Source organism: Mytilus galloprovincialis, chromosome 8 (genome assembly GCF_965363235.1).
Source record: "Mytilus galloprovincialis chromosome 8, xbMytGall1.hap1.1, whole genome shotgun sequence".
Classification (NCBI taxonomy): domain Eukaryota; kingdom Metazoa; phylum Mollusca; class Bivalvia; order Mytilida; family Mytilidae; genus Mytilus; species Mytilus galloprovincialis.
Window position 1 is genome coordinate 63,541,861 of NC_134845.1, and position 23,662 is coordinate 63,565,522.

The 23,662-nt window shown below is 34.3% G+C and overlaps 1 protein-coding gene across 1 annotated transcript in view; it reads right to left on the minus strand.

Moving 5' to 3' along the window:
* Positions 1 to 23,662, minus strand: part of LOC143042355 (uncharacterized) — an 82,400-nt gene that overhangs the window by 33,626 nt on the left and 25,112 nt on the right. The window contains exons 18-24 of the mRNA XM_076214632.1: positions 15,023 to 15,148; positions 9,253 to 9,300; positions 7,751 to 7,888; positions 5,990 to 6,207; positions 4,652 to 4,793; positions 2,477 to 2,808; positions 313 to 454 (exon numbers count right to left, since the gene is read on the minus strand). Of these exons, the coding sequence (XP_076070747.1) occupies positions 313 to 454; positions 2,477 to 2,808; positions 4,652 to 4,793; positions 5,990 to 6,207; positions 7,751 to 7,888; positions 9,253 to 9,300; positions 15,023 to 15,148 (1,146 nt within the window). The remainder of the gene's footprint in view (positions 1 to 312; positions 455 to 2,476; positions 2,809 to 4,651; positions 4,794 to 5,989; positions 6,208 to 7,750; positions 7,889 to 9,252; positions 9,301 to 15,022; positions 15,149 to 23,662) is intronic.

The following is a 23,662-nucleotide window of genomic DNA, read 5'->3' on the forward strand; positions in this document are numbered from 1 at the left end:
TTACTTAAAGGGAAACAATGACTCTGTTATATCACTCCTATTTCTAACATGATAGAAATATAGTAATCACATTGTTGAGGGGCCTGATAGGGGGGTTTCATCACAATTCACCAGTTGATTTTATTGTCAATCACGATTCACAGAAAATAAATTTTCCTGATCACGGATCACGAAAATATAAATCTGTAGAAAAACGGATCACCATAGAGAAAATGGATCGATCACGTAGAACAAAAAAACCCCATCAGGCCCTTTATTGTTCATTACTTTCAGTTTGACCTGACGGCAAGTTCTCTTCATAGAATAACTTACCTTGGGGGCAAACCATGACATCAAATCTCAATGCTATATTTTTTTCATATGCAGTAGGTTCTACTTTAATATACCGAGCCTGGAAATGTCCTTTAAAGTATCTAGTCACAGTCTCATTGTTGTTTACATTACCATCAAATACCTACAATAAAACAAGAATGTGTTCTTAGAACATAGATGCCCCACTCACACTAGCATACCGAAATTGGGGTCAAAAATCTAATTCAACATTTAAATTAGAAAGATCATATCAAAGGGAACGTCTGTTCTAAGTTATAAGCTGATTGGACTCAAAATTCATAAAAAACTATCTTGACCAAAAACTTTAACCTGAAGCTCGCACTATCATTTTCTATGGTCATCAGACTTTGAAATTGGGGTCAAAAATCTAATTTGGCATTTAAATTAGAAAGATCATATCATAGCTATATATAGTGATCATGTGTACTTAGTTTCAAGTTGTTTGGACTTCCAACTTCATCAAAATTTACCTTGACCAAAAATTTTAACCTGAAACGGGACAGACGGATGGATGGACAAAGAAATGAACTAACACACAAACGAAGGAACAAACCCACAGACCAGAAAACATAATGCCCCTTAATAATTACTACTCAATCTAAAACAAGTAAAGAGTTCTTATTAAATTTAAAAGGTTACAGGATGTTTGTTGTTAATATTTTAAAGTTGTCACTAAATTGTAACTCCTTTGGAATTTTCCTAGTCAGATGTTTGGAAATCTCTGGTTTTATCCATGTAGCACCATTAATAATTTTATCCGCTATTTGAACCAAGGCTTCCAAAAAATATTTGAGCCAGCCGGACATTTCATATCTGATCCCGATTTTAATCCCTTAAGACTTAGTCACAAAAGGCAATAGTATGGTAATCAGACGGCCATTCCAATGATTGACATTACATTAAAAAAAAAAACTGATTTTAAACTTTACTTTGATATGATATGAATTTGATGTTCGGATGTTACTGTTAAATTGGCAGTGCATCATTCAAAGTGTGCACATCAGCGTGCTCCTATCTGCCTTAGACTTTTTATTTGTGCAAAATGACATTGTCAAAAACTTTACTTTCGTTTTCAACCGGGTGTTGACTTGACAATGGTAAAACATGGACCATAAACGGATACGCAATATCCGTGTACGTTTACAAAGCACGACTGAGAGAAGAAGCTCTTTCCACGTTCTTTCTTCAACAAAATACTTGAATCAATTCAAGTTTAGAACGTTAGATACAGGTATCAATGATAATTTTAGCATTTTTAAAGAAATGTAGGATGCATTATTTAATTTCTCACCTGTGCACATGCGCACACTTGTTCTAGTTCATACATACGACGTAGTTCTGACGATTTTTTATTTAAATCCTTTTTATAAAATTTTTCATCAAATCATGTTGATAAACTAATTTCTAATAATTTTAATCTTTTGGACTAAATCAATTAGATACAAACCGCTGAAATGTAAGAAAATAATTGTGAAGAAACCTATCAATTTATACGATGTCCGGTACTGAACATAGTTCACCTGTCACCTGAACAGGTAGATTTCAGCTGTTCAACTACTAATTAGCCTTGATTAAAATTAGAAAATTTGAAGTAGGTGTTGTTTTGATAGTAATTAATCATCATGTCACATTTATGACCGGAAATGTGTTGATGTTAAAAGGCAAAAGATTGGGTCAAAAAGATCGTGAATTATGTAAAAATGACAGAAAAAGCATTGAAACTAAAAAGTATATGACCGTTTCATGCTTTGCCCAGCCGGACTTTTACCGGACATTATACAAATGACCGGAATATATGACCGTTTTGGAAGCCTTGATTTGAATCCCCTACTTTCTTTTGCATATCTGTATTACATATCTTTTGAATATATCTTAGAAAATCCAGGTCCTTTTTTCATAGTTTCCAAAAGAAAAAAGGTGATTATGATAAATAATCTAATGAAAATATTTCCCTCCAAATTATGTCATTTGTATTTGTTTAAGTGTTATGTACTGACTTAAATGTCAAATAGATTAATAGAAATAAAATAATTACTATGTTAAATATTTTAAGTTATTGAAGCTGACAAATAAAAAATGAATAATAAAACTTTCAAATTAAGCCTAAGTTACAGTAACCTATTTTCCCCCATAACTGACTCACCTTTATAGTTTTGTATGGTTCCTGATAATAAGAAGTGACAAGTTTTGGATTAGATCCATATGCAACTCTAAAATTTGTCACCCATTCTGCTGCATTAGGGTTTCCCGCAATAGTTATTCCCCTTATTATCATTATTGAACCAAGATCCACCTGGATGAACCAATTCTTATCCGCAGCAGATGGTTTCCAGCAAGATGGCACTGTTTGTGGTTTTAATGGATGAAGACGGGCAGCTGCTGGAGAATTTGTACTACTCAAAGAACTGGATGCTGTGAGTCCATTGTCTGTAGTTATTAATGGCCCACTAATGGCATAGTCAGAAATACAAAATTCTAAAATGAAAAATATGAAAGTAAGTTTTCAGTATAATCATCTTTCTGTTTCTAGTATCTCAATGCACTTTCAGTTTAACTTCAGTATATACTGTAAACCAACTTATTTTCGCGGATACTTTATTTCGCGTTCTACCCTTTGTAAGCTATTTCGCGGCTATTTAATTTCACGATTTTCTAATTTCTGGATATAGTTTAATAAGGAAAGATCTAAGATTTACAAATTCTTGACGATTTATATTCGCATTTATTTTCTACTCGCAAAAGTGGCGAAAATAAATCGGTCGCGAAAATAAGTTGGTTTACAGTATACAATTAAAGAGTATTTTGAATAATATAGCGTGGAGTCATTATTATTCCTTTGATACCAATTTTCGTGGATCTCCTGTGTGCAGAAGACCACAAAACTAAATCTTCAATGAATAACAAATTTTCTATAGACTTGTATGTAGCGAGTGTGATTTCGTAAAAAAACATGAAATTAAATATCAAGAAACATGCAAGTTTTCCATAATCCATGAAAATTTATACCCAAGAAAATAAATGAATTCACAGTTGTCAAATTGGACTGAAAATTAATTGTAAATGATTGTCAAAATAAGAAAACAGGATGACATGTATAAAAGATTGAAAAAGTCTTTTTGCAGTTTAAATTCCCCGGGCTTGACTAATGAATAAACCAACATTCCCTGAACACATCCAAGAACCTCCCACCTCAGAGATATAGCATTGTGACATTTCAATGGATACACTTACCCTGAACACATCCAAGAACCTCCCACCTCGAAATATAGCATTGTGCCATTTCACTGGGTACACTTACCCTGAACACATCAAAGAACCTCCCACCTCAGAGATATAGCATTGTTCCATTTCACTGGGTACACTTACCCTGAACACATCCAAGAACCTCCCACTTCAGAGATATAGAATTGTGCCATTTCACTGGGTACACTTACCCTGAACACATCAAAGAACCTCCCACCTCAGAGATATAGCATTGTGCCATTTCACTGGGTACACTTACCCTGAACACATCCAAGAATCTCCCACCTCAGAGATATAGCATTATGCCATTTCACTGGGTACACTTACCCTGAACACATCCAAGAACCTCCCACTTCAGAGATACAGAATTGTGCCATTTCACTGGGTACACTTACCCTAAACACATCCAAGAACCTCCCCCTTCAGAGATATTGCATTGTGCCATTTCATTGGGTACACTTACCCTGAACACATCCAAAAACCTCCCATCTCAGAGATATTGCATTGCACCATTTCACTGGGTACACTCACCCTGAACATATCCAAGAACCTCACACCTCAGAGATATAGCATTGTGCCATTTCACTTGGTACACTTACCCTGAACACATCCAAGAACCTCCCACCTCAGGGATATAGCATTGTGCCATTTCACTGGGTACACTTACCCTGAACACATCCAAGAACCTCCCACCTCAGGGATATAGATTTGTGCCATTTCACTGGGTACACTTACCCTGAACACATCCAAGAACCTCCCACCTCAGAGATATAGCATTGTGCCATTTCACTGGGTACACTTACCCTGAACACATCTAAGAACCTCCCACCTCAGAGATATAGCATTGTGCCATTTCACTGGGTACACTTACCCTGAACACATCCAAGAACCTCCCACCTTAGAGATATAGCATTGTGCCATTTCACTGGGTACACTTACCCTGAACACATCCAAGAACCTCCCACCATAGAGATATAGCATTGTGCCATTTCACGGGGTACACTTACCCTGAACACATCCAAGAACCTCCCACCTCAGGGATATAGCATTGTGCCATTCCACTGGGTACACTTACCCTGAACACATCCAAGAACCTCCCACCTCAGAGATATAGCATTTTGCCATTTCACTGGGTACAATCTGATATATTTGGCTTGAAATGGGAACTGGATAACATTTGTTACTGGTGAAGTATTGTCTGTGTTACCATTAAAAACCTGAAATATACAATTTGACAAATTGCATTTGTAATTTTGTTTCATTATATATGTAACAGTAAATAGGTGAAATTAGGAATTACACGTAATAACTAAACATTTCAGTAAATAAATGTAATTACTAGCCAATTTAGTAATTACATGTATTTACTACTTGTTTCAGTGATTACTGGTATTCACCTATTTTTTTGTCATTTTTACAGCTATTTACTTACTAGATATTTTTGTTTTAAAATCAAAGACATAATTCAAGAAACAAAATAAGAGAGTAAAGTGGAACGGATTTTAGAGCTTACTTCAGGATTAAGGAATATAAGGCTTATTAAAAGTATATACGGTTTAGTTTTGATTGTGAATTAAAACTGGAAAATGGTTGTTTTATAAGTTCTGAAAGTCCCTAAAAATCATTTTCAACATGTAAGACAATGATATGAATCAAAATAGAGAAATACATTTGTGAGAAGTTTATAGGCAACTTCGCGAGCTCTTTTTGATGAAAGACATTCGTTTAAGCTAAATATTGTTAAATGATCTTGATAATTCTTAAAATCTCTTAATTTCTGAAAATTATATCTTATTTAAACATATGCATGACATTGCATACACATTGAACTGCAAAACTGTGAACTTAATATACTATTTGCATTTAAACTGGTGCATTACGCTAGTTACGCTAGAAGGAGATTACTCTGTAAACCAGAATGTGTCCCTAGTACACTGATGCCCCATCACCACTATCATTTTCTATGTTCAATGTACCGTGAAAATGGGGTAAAATTTCTAATTTGACATTAAACTTTAAAAGAGCATATCACAGGGAACATGTGTACTAAGTTTAAAGTTGATTGGACTTCAACTTCATCAAAAACTACCTCGACCAAAAACTTTAACCTGAAGCGAGACAGACGGACGAACGGACAAACGAATGGACAGACGACCGAATGGATGCACAGACCAGAAAACATAATGCCCATAAATGAGGCATAAAAACAGCTGTTTTTTTAATCATTTGTTTTTTTTCTATTAGGATTGTTAAGGAAATATTTAGCTTCTCCATGTTCAAAAGTGATTGTCCAACTGCTATATATCCAGTGAAATGTTTCCAATAAAGTGTGTGGTTCAAGTTTTTCTTAATTTTCATACTTTTGTCTAAGCAAATATTTTGTAAAATTCTGTAATAGCACATGCATGCCTACCTTGATAGTACCTGGTGGCTCCTCATACCAAACTAACTCCGAGAAATAGTCATACTGATATTGAATTTTGTATTGCGTTACCCATTCTGAACCATCAGGTTTACCAGCTGTTATAATGCCTTTAAATGTGATAAGATTATAGAAGTAGGCCTGTATGTATTCTCCTTTATTCATCTTTAGTGCTGACCACCCTGCTGTATTAGCATAGCTAGATGCTCCTGTAAAAGTCAAATGGAATTCATTTATTTTACTGGTCATTTCCAAAATACTAATAAGGCCAAAAAAAATATGCGTGTTTACCATCACATGCTGAAAAAAATAGGGTAGGTAGGGACGTATTTTTTTTTAATTTTTAATATTTTTTTTTTATTTTTTTATTTTTTTAAATTGAGTCTATGGCAGCAACAGAGTAGGGTAGATGGGTGTACAGTAAACACAGATACTGTTTTGTTTAGCCTATTAAAATAAAACATGCATTGGATTCCAGTAAAAGGCTCATTCTTTGATACATAGATACATGGTTGTAATCAACTATAAGTTTTTCAGTGGAATAACAAATTTTGTTTTGTAAACAATCAATGGTATAAATTCATTTGAGAACAAGAATGTGTCTCAAGTGCACGAATGCCCCACTCGCACCATCATTTTCTATGTTCAGTGGACTGTGAAATTGAAAATCATTAAAATTAGAAAGATCATATCATAGGGAACATGTGTACTAAATTTCAAGTTGATTGGACTTCAAGTTCATCAAAAACTGCCTTGATCAAAAACTTTAACCTGAAGAGGGACGAACGGACGGACCAACGGATGGACGGACGAACAGTACGAACGAACAAAAGGACACGTAGACAAGAAAACATAATGCCCCTCTACTATCGTAGGTGGGGTATAAAAAACACACTGAACACAAACTCAGATTCAAGAAACATAGTAAAATTTACTGAAAGCATGTTTATTATAAGCTATAAAATCAGGTTTATTCCACCATTTTCTACATAAGAAATGCCGTATCAAGTCAGGAATGTGACTGTTGTTATCCATTCGTTTAATGTGTTTTAACTTTTGATTAAAATTTTCCTTGGAGTCCTTGGGTATTTTAGTTATTTTACTTTTTATGCATCATTACGATCTGCTAATATACAACAATATACTTTTAAATTCCAATTGCCTGTACTTATATTCACTGTATATTGCAGATTCATTATTAAAGATACTGAATTTTGAGGATTGAGGAAAACTTTAAATTTTCATAAATATTTAAATTTGTGGCTTTGCAAAAAGTCTGCACACAACTTTGTAGAAATTTGTACCCATGGGATCCACAAAAACTAATTCTTCCTATCCAACAAATAATAATGAATCCATAATAATGAAGTAGAGAATAGAAATGGGAAATGTGTCAAAGAGTAAAAAACAAGCCGAAGGCCATCAATGGGTCTTCAACACAGCAAGACAACCCTACATTCAGATGCGGACGTTCAGTAGTTGTTGTTTCTTGATATGGTTCATAAGTGTTTCGAATTCTCATTTCTCGTTTTTTATGTAGATTAGACCGTTGGTTCTCCTGTTTAAATGGTTTTACACTAGTTATTTTTTAGGGCCCTTAAAATTTGAAGCTTGCTGTTTGGTGTGAGCCAAGGCTCTGTGTTGAAGTTAGAAATTGACCTATAATGGTTTACTTTTATAAATTGTGACTTGGATGGAGAGTTGTTTCATTGGTACTCATACCACATCTTCCTATATCTAATTAATACATACCATTTAGACCAGTTTGTAAATATAGCCTAGAATTAAATGGACCATGACCAGAATCTCTAACTGATGATGCAGTTAATGAAGTGTCACCATCTAACAAGCTGTAGTTCCCTGATATCATCGGCTCATTTCCACATGTGTCTGTAAGCAAATAAAGGATTTCATATCAAGTAAGAATTCATTATAATTCGTTGAATACCAATTTTCGTGGATTCCCTGGTAACCTGGGAACAACAAACTACAAATTGTCTATAAAATATATGCAAATTTTGTAAAACATCAAAATTCTATAAAGCTTAGAATATCTGTATGTTTGTTAAAATAATTATTCCAATATAATGAATACATTTATTTGTGGTCCTTATTTTTGAAGTATTATTATCATGTTTTTTTTTAAAGGCAAATGAAAAATGTGGTTGTATATTATAGTAACTACAGCTTATATATATTTTTTTTTGTAAAATGAACTAACAAATACTAACACATATATATTTACATGATCTATTGCTAACATTAACGAGGCCGGAAAAAGGTACAGGTATTGGATGTTTTCATTACTAACAAATGTACAGATTTCAATAAAAAATGAAAATTAAAAAAAAAAAACAAAGAAATTCAATATTCATGAAAGTTTTCTTCAATCCATGAAAATTGGTACCCATAAAATTAAATGGATCCACAGTATATAACAAAGCTCTGCAAAATTTCATGTGCAATGTGGAAGTGTATCTTATCAATTTAGGAAGTAAACTTAATATTTCCTTAATTTGTCTCTCATCCTTTTTGCATATTGAAGGAAATAGAATATGTTTAACTGAACTTGATTTTGGAAAAAGATATAATGTAAATTTTATGGTAATGTTAATTTTGAGAACTGATTCAGTAAAGAATCTGGCAAAACGACAACCAAGTTAATTGATTTAATGAACTAATTCAGAACGATATAAAGTTAATTAATTTCACTTTCAAATGCCAATCTTAAAAATCTTGTTACATTAATTTTCCAGTAGGAAAAATGTAACTAACATAAAAAAAAAAAATATAATATCAACATTATTTTTTTTTAAATAGATACTTGTTCATTACAAGTTTTTCCTGATTTAAATTTCCTCAGTCAGGGGTTTCATTATCTTTCATGTTGACCGGTACATTCCTATTTGTAGGTGGTACTTTTCAATGTATTCAATGAACATCTTATATAAAAAATCCTGAATTTAGGCGGTACTTATCAGTAGCATAAGAGGGTAAAAGTACCGGGTACCGCCTCTTAATGAATGGCCTGCTCAGTTGTCCAGGATACAAATTCCCATTTAAAAGGTGGAAGTAGGAGGCTCATCAACAATTTTAAAAAGTCATCAAATTGCTATTAGATGAATACAATTAAATAGTGTAAAAAGTATGAAAAAACGTTTCTAAAACGTTATATTTTTTCACGACTCATTTATATCTGACATTTTTTGTCTGATGATGATGTCATTTCCAATTCCTGTATTTAAATAACTTACAAATAGGACCTGAGGTTGGAGTCAATGCAGTCGTTGTCAATGGTAGTGCTGCAAAAGAAATGTAACGTATATAAAAACAGACAATTCATAAAACATTGGGTACCAGTATATTTTTAAAAAAATCTGAAGTAAGCAATTTGTCCAAGGGCTATTCCATTAAAAGTATAGGCGGATCCAGGGGGAAAAATTTGGTTGATTATATAGCGAATCATTGAAGCATGAATGGAGCGGGCCCCCCCTTAGGAAAAGTTTTGGATCCGCCACTGAAAATGTATGTGAGAGAGTAGGAAGGAACTTTCAAAATATCTGTAAAACGAAGAACATTTTTTTAGAAAATTTTGCATAATGGTAATCATAGACATATATTGAAAAGACCCATGACCCACATTAAATAATTAAACTTCCCTTTCTACCTTTCCACATACATCTTAATGGAATAACCCTAAAGATTTACTTGCTGTACAGAAAATAAAGTGATTAATCATTTAGAGTTTGAAAACTTTAACAGAACATGCATTTTACATTACAAAAAAAAAACAATTAGCATTTGCTAGTTCATAAAAATTATTGCAATACTATGTAATACATGTAGCAAAACGAATAAAAAGTGAGATAAATTATTCTATTTTGCAAGCCGTGTGAGGGCTGTTCAGCCACTCAAGGTTGTTAAGGGCATCCGATACAGTTTCTCGATAAAATGTCATTTTTATAATTTTGTAATATGTTGTAGGCCTTGGCCAGTTATTAAATAAAACACAAAATAAAACATAGGTCACCGTGCTTGTTTTCGAGAAAATTGAGGCTGAAAATTGGGGATTTGTGCAATTTTGTAAAACAATAAGGCAATATTATAAATTTTTTGGAGCAGATATTTTTCGTCGTAAATTATTAAGATCGGGTTCAATCTGAAGCTGCGATAAGTGACAAAAAGGAAAAAAATAAATCATTACACGAATAACTATACAACTATTCAAGCCTTGCTTGACATTGCGGACCAGATGCTCAAAGTGGTATTTTTTTAAACCTAAAAAAATGGAAATAAACTGTTTCTGAAAATGTCATTTTTATCATTTTTCTGTATAAACTGCATTTTGTTATGCTTTCTCCAAATCTCAAATAAAAAATATAGGTCACCTTGCTTGATTCCATGATAAACGCGATTTATCCTAAAAATTGCGTTCCCCCCTTTGTAACCTCAACGTTAGCGCTAAAGTGCACGACGTCGCTGGCAGACAATTTCGATGTTATCTCTGCAAATTACCAGCGACATTTTTTAGATGTATAAATAGTGCTTGTAAAGTACTATCTATAAATTGGTTGTATTGGTTTCGGAAATAAAATCATGAGAATAACAAATACCTCTCTCTGTTTGTGGTCTAAGTGAGAAACATCTCAAGAAAAATAATAACGGACTGTTGATAATTTTTACGGCTTTTAAAATTAAAGACTCGGCAATTTAGAACGTGACATACACAACATGAGGTATATCATTACTGTACACAGTCTGTACACACTCGTATATTATTTCATACCGTATGTTGACCTCTATATTGGTTTTGTGTTGTTTGATAGGCTGCTGTTTCATTATAAATATTCCTTAAAATCCTTTTATTCAAGTTTTAATCACTGAGAAATCCGTTTTTGTTGATACAAATTAAAAGTTCAGGTCGTTTGGACAGTAAATCGCAATTCGAATTAGAATTTACGTTAGGACGTCAAACATTTCGAATGCGAATTAAACTAATTCTAATAAGTTAATGCGAATCGAATTTGAATTACGTTTGAACTCAGCCTTATCCTTCAAACGGAACTTCTTTCTTTGTACATAAATTGCAGCACATACATAAGTCTGTTACTTTTTTCGTTTGAATTGTTTTACATTGTCATTTCGTGACCTGTTATAGCTGACTATGCAGTATGGGCTTTGCTCATTGTTGAAGACCGTTCAGTGCCCTATAGTTGTTAATTTCTGTGTCAGGTTTGTCTCTTGTTGAAAGTTGCCTCATTGGCAATTATACTACATCTTCTGTTTTATGTGGTCAGAAAACAAAAGCAAACTCTTTTAAAGGGGAATCTTCAATTTCCTAAAGAATGCTCTTGTCCAAACAATGAAACTATAACTTTGAAATTTTTGATTTGGCAAAAACGATTGGATTAGTTGCGATTAAAATCCTTCTCTCATAGCGTAATTTTATTGGTAAATAACTATATATTTTTTTCACCATAGCGCGTACATGAAATATCGCATGTCAATTCCTCTGTTTGTCCTTCCGGTCCTTCTGGTTAATAACATTTTTCAAGTGAACAAGTCTTGCCAACTTTTTATAAAACTGATATCGTATGGATACGTTAGAAAATCAGTGCATATCAAATATTCTTTAAAAGAGTTATGCCATTTGGAAACATTGATTATATTGGAAATTGCATTGTATTTGCTGTCATTCGGTCATTTCTCTAATATATTTACAAAAAATATAAAGAACAAAATAAACAGCTGCGCTACGAGCGCATGATATGCCAGTCGTGTTATGAAAAAAAACATTATACATGTTTTGAAAATAATTTGGGGGTTGTACAGGAAGTCATGCTAAGTATATCTTGACTCATTCATTATTCTTGCTCAATAGTAAGTTTGTATATCACAACATGTTTTATATGATCCCCAAATTGAAACTAAATAAAAATTCAAGAACTCAAAAATGAATTAAAGAGTCATCACGAAAAAGTATACAGATCTTAAGGATAATTTAACTAAAAAGTATGTGAAGTTTTATGCAATAATTATAAATAGTTTCTGAGATACGGCGCAATACGTAAAAACCCCCTCTTTTTGTCATAAACTCAAATAACTCTAAAATCAAAGTTAGAATCATCCTCAAAAAGTATATACAGATCTTCAGATTAATATAACTTAGAAGTGTGTAAATTTTTAAGCAATAGTCATAAATCGTTGTTGAGTTACAGCGCGAACTGTGAAAAAAAATCTGTTTTAGTTACAAAGTCCTGTAACTCAAGAAGTTCACTAAAATTAAACAGATCGTTTGACCATCATGACTGAAAAAACATACAAGTCATGTTCAGTTCAATGAAATTTGGATAATATGCTGTTCCATGTTTACGACGGACATTTGTGTACCATAATACGTCCCATAAAAACTAGAGGCTCTAAAGAGCCTGTGTCGCTCACCTTGGTCTATGTGAATATTAAACAAAGGAAGCAGATGGATTCATGACAGAATTGTGTTTTGGTGATGGTGATGTGTTTGTACATCTTACTTTACTGAACATTCTTGCTACTTACAATTATCTCTATCTATAATGAACTTGGCCCAGTAGTTTCAGTGGAAAATGTTAGTTAAAATTTACAAATTTTATGAAAATTGTTAAAAATTGACTACAAAGGACAATAACTCCTTAGGGGTCAATTGACCATTTCCGTCATGTTGACTTATTTGTAAATCTTACTTTGCTTAACATTATTGATGTTTACAGTTTATCTCTATCTATAATAATATTCAAGATAACAACCAAAAACAGCAAAATTTCCTTAAAATTACCAATTCAGGGGCAGCAACCCAACAACAGGTTGTCAGATTCATCTGAAAATTTCAGGGCAGATAGATCTTGACCTGACAAACAATTTAACCCCATCTCAGATTTGCTCTAAAGGCTGCGGTTTCAGAGTTATAAGCCAAAAACTGCATTTTACCCCTATGTTCTATTTTTAGCCATGGCGGCCATCTTGGTTGGTTGGCTACGTCACGGGACACAATTTTTAAACTAGATACCCCAATGATGATTGTGGCCAAGTTTGGTTTAATTTGGCCCAGTAGTTTCAGAGGAGAGGATTTTTGTAAAAGATAACTAAGATTTACGAAAAATGGTTAAAAATTGACTATAAAGGGCAATAACTCCTAAAGAAATAAACAGACCATTTTGGTTTTGTTGACTTATTTGTAGATCTTACTTTGCTGAACATTTTTGCTGTTTACAGTTTATCTCTATCTATAATAATATTCAAGATAATAACCAAAAACAGCAAAATGTCCTTAAAATTACCAATTCAGGGGCAGCAACCTATCAACAGGTTGTCCAATTCATCTCAAAATTTCAGGGCAGATAGATCTTGACCTGATAAACAATTTTACCATATGTCAGATCTGCTCTAAATGCTTTGGTTTTTGACTGATAAGCCAAAAACTGCATTTTACCCCTATGTTCTATTTTTAGCCATGGCGGCCATCTTGGTTGGTTGGCCAGGTCACCGGACACAATTTTTTAACAAGATACCCCAATGATGATTGTGGTCAAGTTTGGTTTAATTTGGCCCAGTAGTTTCAGAGGAGAAGATTTTTGTAAAAGATGACTAAGATTTACGAAAAATGGTTAAAAATTGACTATTAAGGGCAATAACTCCTAAAGGGGTCAACAGACCATTTTGGTCCTGTTGACTTATTTGTAGATCTTACTTTACTGAACATTTTTGCTGTTTACAGTTTATCTCTATCTATGATAATATTCAAAATAATAACCAAAAACAGCAAAATTTCCTTAAAATTAGCAATTCAGGGGCAGCAACCTATCAACGGGTTGTCTGATTCATCTCAAAATTTCAGGGCAGATAGATCTTGACCTGATTAACAATTTTACCCCCTGTCAGATTTGCTCTAAATGCTTTGGTTTTTGAGTTATAAGCCAAAAACTGCATTTTACCCCTATGTTCTATTTTTAGCCATGGCGGCCATCTTGGTTGGTTGGCCGGGTCACCGGACACAATTTTTAAACTAGATACCCTAATAATGATTGTGGCCAAATTTGGTAAAAATTGGCCAATTAGTTTCAGAGGAGAAGATTTTTGTAAAAGTTAACGACGGACGATGACGACGACGGACGACGGACGCCGGACGCCGGACGCCAAGTGATGAGAAAAGCTCACTTGGCCCTATGGGCCAGGTGAGCTAAAAATACGGTTGTATAAACATATTCTTGGCTATTGCCTCTTGTTACATAAAATACGTGCAACGTTGAGGAAATAAGAACTTTGTTCTTTTATATTAGCGGCGTGTACCTACATTTTCGGTATTAGATTTAAAATATCATTGGTTTCCTGTGCTGCAATAAAATGTCATGGATGATGATTGATAATAAAAATGATAATTAACATGCATGATATTAGTAACACCAAAAGGGTCAGTCGTCTTGAGATTGCTCACTTTACATTATTTTGTTGAAGATCTCAAAGAAATAGTAATTTGTTTTATTTCTTATGATGTTATTAGACTGTTATCCTGTTAGAATCAAATGCACTAGTATTAATGGCGTAGAAATTAGCATGCAGGAGAAACAGAAATTGAAGCATCGAAATAACACTTTAGGTTTCTTCTTACAGAAAATTACACGCATTACGTCCCGCAAAAAGTGATGTTTTGCGGGAATTCAAACACTTAACATCGTGCCAAGAGTTAACTCCCTTGAAACTGTATCGGATGCCCTTAAAAAAATACTATACAACTTTCATTTTTCCTAAAAACTTTGGTGGCTGTGAAACCAGGTTTCATCCACCAATTTCTACTTACAAAAATGCCTGTACATAGTCAGGAGTATGACAGTTGTTATCCATTTATTTGATGTGTTTGAGTTTTTATTTTGCCATTTGATTTAAGGGACTTTCTGTTTTGAGTTTTCCTCAGAGTTGAGTATTTTTGTGAATTTCTTTTTTTGTACTAAATGCATTGCAAACATTTCTGAATTAACTGAGCATTATACAAACCTTGTTTTTTACAGATATAATATTGTTCTTTATCACATCTTTTGTCATTCCATTGATAATTCCAGTTAGGCACCATCTCAATACAGTCTTCTCCTGATGGGGAAAACATTCGTTCATTTGGCTCTCCTAAAAAAAAAATTAATTAATAGAATAATTAAATTAACAAGAAGTAATTGTAACAGGATGCTGTTACGAAGTCTCCCAAACAAAGCTCCCATAACTCGCCATTCATATGGTCCCATGTTCATTTGATTTGATTTTTTGTCCCATACAGGAATATATATGGCTTACGAGTAGGGATCTCCACCATTTACAAGTATTCAAACAGGAGGGGGTGGTGGTGACCCCCAGGGAATTTACCTACATTTCATTTCATTTGTTTTATTGTCCCCTACAAGAATGTATATGGTTTAAGGGTGGGGATCTGGACCGTTTACAAGATAATAGCACATTCTCAAATTGAACGGGGTGGGGCAACCCCCAGGAACTTCCCTTTAATTTCATTTGATTAGCTTTATTGTCCCATACAAGAATATATATGGTTTAGGGGTGGGGATGTTGACCGTTTACAAGTTTTCAAACAAGAGGGGGTGGGGTGACCCCCTAGGGACTTCCCTCTTATTTCATTTCATTTGTTTTATTGTCCCCTACAAGAATATATATGGTTAAGGGGTGGGGATGTTGACCGTTTACAAGTTTTCAAACAAGAGGGGGTGGGGTGACCCCCTACGGAATTCCCTTTTATTTCATTTCATTTGTTTTATTGTCCCCTACAAGAATATATATGGTTTAGGGGTGGGGATGTTGACCGTTTACAAGTTTTCAAATAAGAGGGGATGGGGTGACCCCCTAGGAACTTCCCTTTAATTTCATTTCATTTGTTTTATTGTCCCCTACAAGAATATATATGGTTTAGGGGTGGGGATGTTGACCGTTTACAAGTTTTCAAACAAGAGGGGGTGGGGATGACCCCCTAGGGACTTCCCTTTAATTTCATTTCATTTGTTTGATTGTCCCCTACAAGAATATATGTAGTTTAGGGGTGGGGATCTGGACCATTTACAAGATAATAGCACATTCTCAAATTGACTGGGGTGGGGATGACCCCCTGGGACCTCCCATTAATTTCATTTGATTTGTTTTATCGTCCCATTCAAGAATATATATGGTTTAGGGGTGGGGATCTGGACCGTTTACAAAATATAAGCATATTCTCAAATTGAAGGGGGTGGGGATGAACTCCCAGGGACTCCCCCTATATTTCATGTGATTTGTTTTATTGTCCTATAATCAATTCTGAAGACTGCATGTATCTATCACTTACAGTTTTCAAGTTATATTCATTTGAAAATTTTAGAAAATAAAATCCCATAGGGTTCTATAGTAAACCCCTTCCTCCTTTCTCCCCCCCAAAATACCCCTTAATAGACCCCAATGCACAAACGAAAGATTGATGGCTCACCTAGACATATTAGTCTACCATTTTATGAAATTCTAAGTCAATCTGACAAGCGGTTTTGGAGAAACGCTGCGGACAAGTTCATTTTTTAAAGTGGCGGAAGAAGAGGAAGAAGAAGAAGAAGAATAATAACTAGAATTGCCATTGCAAGCAATAGCGGATGTCACCCTTCCCCTATTGCCACTAACCGGCAGCCATTTCAAAATGGTTTAACAGTGAATGCACATATATTTATGGCAATACATCTTTCTGTAAATTTTCAGTACATTGAGATCCTTTTAAAAAAATTTACATTTCTGCTGTTTCCATGGCAACGGCAGCCATTTTGAAAATTTCAAAGTCAAAAGTATCATCTGTACTTGCCAGTTAACAATAATATCAAGTTTCATTAAGTTCAGAGCATTTTGAGAAATTTTGACTATTTTGCAGTTTCCATGGCAACGGTGGCCATTTTGGAAATTCCAAAGTCAAAAGTCTCATCCAGACTTGCCAGTCAACTATCATATTAAGTTTCATCAATTTTGGAGCATTTTGAAATTTTTGAAACATTTGATCCTGTATCCATGGTAACAGAGTAGTTCCAATGATTGTCATAATCATTCAAAACCTGTATATAGTGGACAACTATATTGTATAAAAATTTGATGATTTTAAGTTCAAGCATACCAAAGTTATTCACCAAACCCGGACGTTTTTGGAGCATTTTGACCTGTTTGCATTGTTTCCATGGAAACGGCAGACATTTTGGAAATTCCAACGCCAATTTCCACATCTACTAAAGTTGCTCATCGTTATGCTAGAATTTCAAAAAATTTGGAGCATTTTCATATTTTTGAAATTTTTGGTGTAGTATCCATGGCAACATAGTAGTTCCAATGATTGCCAAAATCATCCCAAACCAGTATATGGGTGGCACCTTCATTGTATTAAAATATGATGATTCTGAGTTTAAGCATCGCCAAATTATTCCAAAAAAACAAAAAGTGGAATTTTTCACAATTGTTCCGTTTCCATGGAAACAGCAGCCATCTTTTATGGTCTTAGACCCTACTGCAACCCGCAATTTTGTGTTCCCTATTATACTTAACTATCATTAAGATTGGTTCCATTGGCTCCGAGAAAAGTGGCGGACAAAATAGTTGGAAGAATAATAATAACTAGAATTGCCATTGCAAGCAATAGCGGATGTCACCCTTCCCCTATTGCCACTAACCGGCAGCCATTTCAAAATGGTTTAACAGTGAATGCACATATATTCATGGCAATACATCTTTCTGTAAATTTTCAGTACATTCAGAGCATTTTTTAAAAATTCACATTTCTGCTGTTTCCATGGCAACGGCAGCCATTTTGAAAATTCCAAAGTCAAAAGTATCATCTGTACTTGGCAGTTAACAATAATATCAAGTTTCATTAAGTTCAAAGCATTTTGAGAAATTTTGACTTTTTTGCAGTTTCCATGGCAACGGTGGCCATTTTGGAAATTCCAAAGTAAAAAGTCTCATCCAGACTTGCCAGTCAACTATCATATTAAGTTTCATCAATTTTGGAGCATTTTGAAATTTTTGAAACATTTGATCCTGTATCCATGGTAACAGAGTAGTTCCAATGATTGTCATAATCATTCAAAACCTGTATATAGTGGACAACTATATTGTATAAAAATTTGATGATTTTAAGTTCAAGCGTACCAAAGTTATTCACCAAACCCGGAAGTTTTTGGAGCATTTTGACCTTTTTGCATTGTTTCCATGGAAACGGCAGACATTTTGGAAATTCCAACGCCAATTTCCACATCTACCAAAGTTGCTCATCGTTATGCTAGTATTTCAAAAAATTTGGAGCATTTTCATATTTTTGAAATTTTTGGTGTAGTATCCATGGCAACATAGTAGTTCCAATGATTGCCAAAATCATCCCAAACCAGTATATGGGTGGCACCTTCATTGTATTAAAATATGATGATTCTAAGTTTAAGCATCTCCAAATTATTCCAAAAAAACAAAAAGTGGAATTTTTCACAATTGTTCCGTTTCCATGGAAACGGCAGCCATCTTTTATGGTCTTAGACCCTACTGCAACCCGCAATTTTGTGTTCCCTATTATACTTTACTATCATTAAGATTGGTTCCATTGGCTCCGAGAAAAGTGGCGGACAAAATAGTTGGAAGAATAATAATAATAACAAAGAAACAGAGGAAAAGCAATATGTCACCCGACATTGTCGATCGGGTGACATAACTAGAATTGCCATTGCAAGCAATAGCGGATGTCACCCTTCCCCTATTGCCACTAAGCGGCATCCATTTGAAAACAATTTAACAGTGAATGCAGATCAACGCATTGCGATATATCTTTCTGTAAATTTTCAGGACATTCAGAGCATTTTAGAAGATTTCACATTTTTGCTGTTTCCATGGCAACGGCAGCCATTTTGAAAATTCCGAAATGCAAAAGTCTCATCTTTACATGCCAGTTAACAATAACATTAAGTTTCATGAAGTTTGGAGCATTTTGGAAATATTTGACATTTCTGCAGTTTCCATAGCAACAGTGGCCGTTTTGGAAATTCCAACTTCAAAAGTCTGATGCAGACTTGACAGTTAACAAATATATTAAGTTTCATCAGTTTTGGAGCATTTTGAAATTTTTGACATTTTTGCTGGTTACTATGGTAACAGATACCATTCCAAATTTCTAATGGCAGATACCACATTGGTAAATGGGAGGGAACATACCATCAAAGTTTCAATGGATTTGACCTACCATTTTAAGAAAGTAAATGCCACTTTAAGGTTTTTGAAGCATTTTCACCATTTTTGACTTGTTTCCATGGTAACGGCAGACATTTTTGAAATTCCAACGCCAAATTGCACATATTCCAATGTTGCTCATCGTTACTGTGGAGTTTTATTAAATTTGGAGCATTTTGATATTTTAGAAATTTTTGGTGTAGTTTCCATGGCAACATGATAGTTCCAATGATTGCCAAAATCATCTAAAACCAGTATATGCCCGGCACCTACATTGTATCAAAATATATTGATTCTAAGTTAAAGCAACTCCAAATAATTCATTAAAACCAAAAACTGGAATTTTTCACAATTGTTCTGTTTCCATGGTAACGGCAGCCATTTTTATGGTCTTAAGACCTACTGCAACCCGGAATTTTGTGTTCCTCATTATAGTTAACTATCATTAAGATTGGTTCCATTGGCTCCGAGAAAACTGCCGGACAAAATAGGTGGAAGAATAATAATAACTAGAATTGCCATTGCAAGCAATAGCGGATGTCACCCTTCCCCCCATTGCCACTAAGCGGCAGCCATTTCAGGATCGTTTAACAGTGAATGCACATATATGCATGGCAATACATCTTTCTGTAAATTTTCAGTACATTGAGAGCATTCTAAAAAATTTCACAATTCTGCTGTTTCCATGGCAACGGCAGCCATTTTGAGAATTTTGAAGTCAAAAGTCTCATCTTTACTTGCCAGTTAACAATAATATCAAGTTTCATTAAGTTCAAAGCATTTAGAGAATTTTTGACTTTTTTGCAGTTTCCATGGCAACGGTGGCCATTTTGGAAATTCCAAAGTCAAAAGTCTCATCCAGACTTGCCAGTCAACAATCATATTAAGTTGGATCAATTTAGGAGCATTTTGAAATTTTTGAAATATTTGGTCCTGTAGCCATGGTAACAGAAGAGTTTCAATGATTGTCAAAATCATTCAAAAGCTGTATATAGTGGACAACTATATTGTGTAAAAATTTGATGATTTCAAGTTCTACCATACCAAAATTATTCACCAAACCATGAGGTTTTTAGAGCATTTTGACACTTATGCACTGTTTCCATGGTAACGGCAGACATTTTGGAAATTCCAACGCCAAATTACGCATGTTTCAAAGTTGCTCATCGTTACTATAAAGTTTCAAAAAATTTGGAGCATTTTGAAATTTTTGAAATTTTTGGGGTAGTTTCCATGGCAACATAGTGGTTCCAATGATTGCCAATATCATCCAAAACCAATATATGGCTGGCACCTACATTGTGATAAAATATGATGATTCTGAGTTTAAGCATCTCTAAATTATTCACAAAACCAAAAACTGGAATTTTTCATAATTGTTCCGTTTCCATGGAAACGGCAGCCATTTTTTATGGTCTTAGACCCTACTGCAACCCGAAATTTTGTGTACCTCCTTATAGTGAATTATCATTAAGATTGGTTCCATTTTACTCCAAAAAACCTGTCGGACAAAAAAAGGTGGAAGAATAATAATAATAACAAAGAAACATAAGAAAAGCAATATGTCACCCGACATTGTCGATCGGGTGACATAACTAGAATTGCCATTGCAAGCAATAGCGGATGTCACCCTTCCCCCCATTGCCACTAAGCGGCAGCCATTTCAAAACAACTTAACAGTGAATGCAGATCTATTGATTGCGATATATCTTTCTGTAAATTTTCAGTACAATAAGAGTATTGTCAAAAGTTTCACATTTCTGCTGTTTCCATGGCAACGGCGGCCATTTTGAAAATTCCAAAGTCAAAAGTGTTATCTATACATGCCAGTTGACAATAATATTAAGTTTGATTGAGTTTGGAGCATTTTGAAAATATTTGACATTTCTGCAGTTTCCATGGCAACGGTGGCCATTTTGGAAATTCCAACTCCAAAAATCTCATGCAGACTTGACAGTCAACTAATATATCAAGTTTCATCAATTTTGGAGCATTTTGTAATTTTTGAAATTTTTGACATTTTGGCTGGTTTCTATGGTAACACAGACCATTCCAAATTTTTAATGGCAGATACTCCATTGGTACATGGGAGGGAACATACCATCAGAGTTTCAATGAATTTGACCTACCATTTTAAGGAAGTAAATGCCACTTTTTAGGGTTTTTTAAAGCGTTTTGACCATTTTTGCCTTGTTTCCATGGTAACACAAGACATTTTCGAAATTCCAACGCCAAATTGCACATCTACCAATGTTGCTCATCGTTACTGTGAAGTTTCATTAAATTTGGAGCATTTTGATATTTTGGAAATTTTTGGTGTAGTATCCATGGCAACATAGTAGTTCCAATGAATGCCAAAAATCATCCAAAACAAGTATATGCCCGGCACCTACATTGTATCAAAATATAATGATTCTAAGTCTAAGCATCTCCAAATAATTCCCCAAAACCCAAAAGTGGAATTTTTCACATTTGTTCTGTTTCCATGGTAACGGCAGCCATTTTTAATGGTCCTATGACCTACTGCAACCCGAAATTTTGTGTTCCTCATTATAGTTGACTATCACTAAGATTGGTTCCATTGCCTTCAAAAAATCTGCTGGACAAAAATCATTGGAAGAATAAGAATAATAACTAGAATTGCCATTGCAAGCAATAGCGGATGTCACCCTTCCCCTATTGCCACTAAGCGGCATCCATTTGAAAACAATTTAACAGTGAATGCAGATCAACGCATTGCGATATATCTTTCTGTAAATTTTCAGTACGTTTTGAACATTGTCAAAAGTTTCACATTTCTTCTGTTTCCATGGCAACGGCAGCCATTTTGAAAATTCCGAAGTCAAAAGTCTCATCTATACATGCCAGTTAACAATTATATTAAGTTTCATTAAGTTTGGAGCATTTTGAAAATATTTGACATTTCTGCAGTTTCCATGGCAACGGTGGCCATTTTTGAAATTCCAACTTCAAAAGTCTCATGCAGACTTGACAGTCAACAAATATATTACGTTTCATGAATTTTGGAGCATTTTGAAATTTTTGAAATTTTTAACATTTTGGCTGGTTTCTATGGTAACAGATACCATTCCAAATTTCTAATGGCAGATAACACATTGGTACATGGGAGGGAACATACCATCAAAGTTTCAATGGATTTGACCTACCATTTTAAGAAAGTAAATGCCACTTTAAGGTTTTTGAAGCATTTTGACCATTTTCGACTTGTTTCCATGGTAACAGCAGACATTTTCGAAATTCCTACGCCAAATTGCAAATCTACCAATGTTGCTCATCGTTACTATGAAGTTTCAAAAAAATTGGAGCATTTTGATATTTTTGAAATTTTTGGTGCAGTTTCCATGGCAACATAGTAGTTCCAATGATTGCCAAAATCATCCAAAACCAGTATATGGCTGGCACCTACATTGTATCAAAATATGATGATTCTGAGTTTAAGAATCTCCAAATTATTCACCAAAACCAAAAACTGGAATTTTTCACAATTATTCTGTTTCCATGGAAACGGCAGCCATTTTTTATGGTCTTAGACCCACCTGCACCCCGAAATTTTTTGTTCCACCTTATAGTGAACTATCATTAAGATTGGTTCCATTTCACTCCAAAAAACATGCCGGACAAAATAGGTGGAAGTATAATAATAATAATACAGAAAAAGAAACAGAGGAAAAGCAATATGTCACCCGACATTGTCGATCGGGTGACATAACTAGATTTGCCATTGCAAGCAATAGCGGATGGCACCCTTCCCCCATTGCCAGGTGAACGGCAGCCATTTTGAGCATTTCAAAATCGAAAATCACATGAAGACATGTACATGCCAGTTGTCAAAATTACAGTAAAGATTAAGACAATTTAGAGTATTTTGAAAATTTTGGATTTTTTGCTGTTTCCATGGTAACGGCGGTCATTTTGAAAATTCCTACATTATATTTCAACTCTGCACATTCCAGTGAACATTTCTGTAAAGTTTCATTAAGTTTGGTGCATTTTCATTTTTTTGTAGTTTCCATGGTAACGGTAGCCATTTTGAAAATTCCAAAGACAGATTCCACTTTGACTCATTACATGTTACCTCCCCATAACGTTTCTATGGATTAAATATCATATTCTTCAAGAAAAAGCAAGTTTAATGTTTTTTCCCATAGGGCCAATGTTAAACTTTCGCCCTGTTTCCATGACAATGATGGCCATTTTGGAATTTCTAAATATAGGCGGTACATCAGGGCACACCAAGGAACATTTCCATAAAGTTTCATCCAGTTGGGTCTTACAATGAAAGATTTGGAATTTTGAATTTTTTTTACATTTTTTTAGTTTCCATGGTAACGGTAGCCATCATGCACATGCCAAAGTCCACTGCACAACTTATCATGGTGGTCCTCAATATAGTAGAGTTTAACCAAC